Source organism: Propithecus coquereli, unplaced genomic scaffold (genome assembly GCF_000956105.1).
Source record: "Propithecus coquereli isolate 6110/MARCELLA unplaced genomic scaffold, Pcoq_1.0 Scaffold353, whole genome shotgun sequence".
In the NCBI taxonomy this organism is placed as follows: Eukaryota; Metazoa; Chordata; class Mammalia; order Primates; family Indriidae; genus Propithecus; species Propithecus coquereli.
Genome location: NW_012149208.1, coordinates 2,659,860 through 2,662,330, shown reverse-complemented (window position 1 = coordinate 2,662,330; position 2,471 = coordinate 2,659,860). Strand labels below are relative to the sequence as shown.

General features: G+C 36.1%; 1 protein-coding gene across 1 annotated transcript in view; it reads right to left on the bottom strand.

Annotated features, from left to right (window-relative positions):
• Positions 1–2,471, bottom strand: part of KIF3A (kinesin family member 3A) — a 56,448-nt gene that overhangs the window by 1,966 nt on the left and 52,011 nt on the right. The window contains exons 9-11 of the mRNA XM_012651313.1: positions 1,942–2,122; positions 1,614–1,724; positions 828–953 (exon numbers count right to left, since the gene is read on the bottom strand). Of these exons, the coding sequence (XP_012506767.1) occupies positions 828–953; positions 1,614–1,724; positions 1,942–2,122 (418 nt within the window). The remainder of the gene's footprint in view (positions 1–827; positions 954–1,613; positions 1,725–1,941; positions 2,123–2,471) is intronic.

Below are 2,471 nucleotides of genomic sequence, written 5' to 3'. Positions count from 1 at the left end.
CTTAAGCGATCCACCCGCCTCGGCCTCGCAGAGTGCTAGGATTACAGGCGTGAGCCACCGCGCCGGCCTCAAAATAGATTTTTAAAAAAATCAAGATGTTAAAGTTTACTAAAACATATTAGCAAGACAGAAATTTTGAGTTAAAAAATTTGAAGATGAGATGTTTAAATTATACTAGTACTAAGAATTAGCATTCATCTGGAGATGGATGATGGCGATGGTTGCACAACAATGTAAATGTACTTAATGTCACTGAAGTGTACACTTAGAAATAGTTAAAATCTATACCGGAGGCTAAGGCAGGAGGATCCCTTGAGCCCAGGAGTTTGAGGCCAGCCTGGGCAATATAGTGAGACCTCATCTCAAAAAACAAAAAGATTAAAATGGTAAATTTCATATTATATATATTAAGGTAAATTTCATGTTATATGTATTTTACCACATACCCCCCCACACACAAAGAATTAGCATCCATATGCAGGGAGAAAAAGATAGCACAGTGGTTCTATTTATTCTACTTATATGATAAAGGATGCTGAATGAAGGAAGAGGACCTATGCCTTGATTCTGGTTACATTTACATGAATCTGTGTTCCTCCAAAGAGCTGAAAAATTCTTCTTTAGATACTTAGATACTCAAAGAGAGAATTATGTATTAAGAAAAGATAACGACTAAAGTGAAATGTGATAGCATTTGTTCAAGAAAATTTTTTACTCAATAACTGAAATGTAAGTATTTACTATCAATTAAACTGGAAATTATATTTCTTTGCTCTATAATCATAGTAAAGTGACCTACTAACTAGGTCAGAGAACTTATCACTTACCTGATAATCCTTAGGTATAAAGTTATCAATAATAAGCATCTGAAGTCGAAGCTCCCGGCTAAGTTGCCGAATGTTCTCCAGAAGGCCTTCAATTTCCCTCTGATGTTCTTGTTGGAGATCAGCCATCTACCAGAAAATCCATGAAAATACTATGAACAAACAAGATTCTAAACACAAAACAGTTCCGTCTCACACAGGGCACTGGTCTAAGAGGCCTTGTGAGAGCTTACCCAGTTCTTTCGCAAAAATAATGGACAGAGTGACCCTAGCACCATTTAGTCCACGTCATTAGCTAAGGTTGGAAAGAAATGACTTAGCCAACAGATAAAGTTAAAAATTGTACATAAAGGAGAAATATTATTTCTTTAAAATTACAAGCACACACTATAATTACTACGGATTCTTAATCAATTTTTTTTTTTTTACGACAGAGTCTCGCTCTGTCGCCCTGGGTAGAGTGCAGTGGCATCATCATAGCTCACAGCAACCTCAAACTTCTGGGCTCAAGAGATCCTCCTGTCACAGCCTCCCAAGCATCTGGGACTACAGGTGCACACCACAACACCCGGCTAATTTTTTCTATTTTTAGTAGAGACGGAGTCTCACTCTTGCTCAGGCTGGTCTTGTTCTCCTGAGCTCAAGGGATCCTCCCACCTCAGCCTCCCAGAGTGCTAGGATTATAGGCATGAGCCACTGTGCCCCGCCAGTCTTAATCAATCTTAATCAAAGGAATTCCTTTTTAAAAAATTTAGAACTACATTAGTATATAATTTTTAAAAGACCAACCTCTGACTTGGCAGCCATAAGCATAGTCCAAACTTTCTTTAATTTCTTGGTCTTTCCCTGTGCCTCCTCTTGCAAACTGGTATATTTTTCTTCAATATCTAAGCGTTCTTGCTATGATGAAAATTAGTAAACTTCAGAATAACTTTCTTCATTAAATCACAAATTTAATTATTTAACACGGTATAACACATAAGTTTAGCCACTTATCTTCAAAGCAATCCATAAATCTGCTTTAAAATTTCATCAAGATTATAGATACTTAGCTTTTCCCTAGAAAAGTTAAATATCCTAGGCAAAATATTAAACTAAAAACAAAAAGTCATATTACTTCTTTTTCCTCAAGTTCTCTGCGAAGTTGCTCTGCTCTTTTCCTTCTTTCTTCCAGTTCCATATTAGATTCTTCAAGAAGTTTCTCTTGTTCTTCAGCTTTGGCCAACAAATCGACACCACCAACAATTACCTTCTTCTCCAGAGCAGATAATTTTTCTAGCAAAGACTGATGTTCTTGTCTGTTAATTAAAATGAGAATACCCTACATTCACTGATCATCTACTCTTCTACTAATATCATTTCCCCAAATTTAACAAGAGTTTGGATGTACAATTTCAAAACAGAAATATAATTATGTAACATCTCTACCAGACTATACCACTGTGTAGTATTAATTAATGATTTAATCTATAACTAATTCAAATTCACCATTTTTAACAATATTTTTTCCTCCCATACAAAGATGAAATAATCAAAACAGATTTGATTTTTTTTTTTTTTTTGAGACAGAGTCTCACTCTGTTGCCCGGGCTAGAGTGAATGCCATGGCGTCAGCCTAGCTCACAGCAACTTCACACTCTTGGGCTC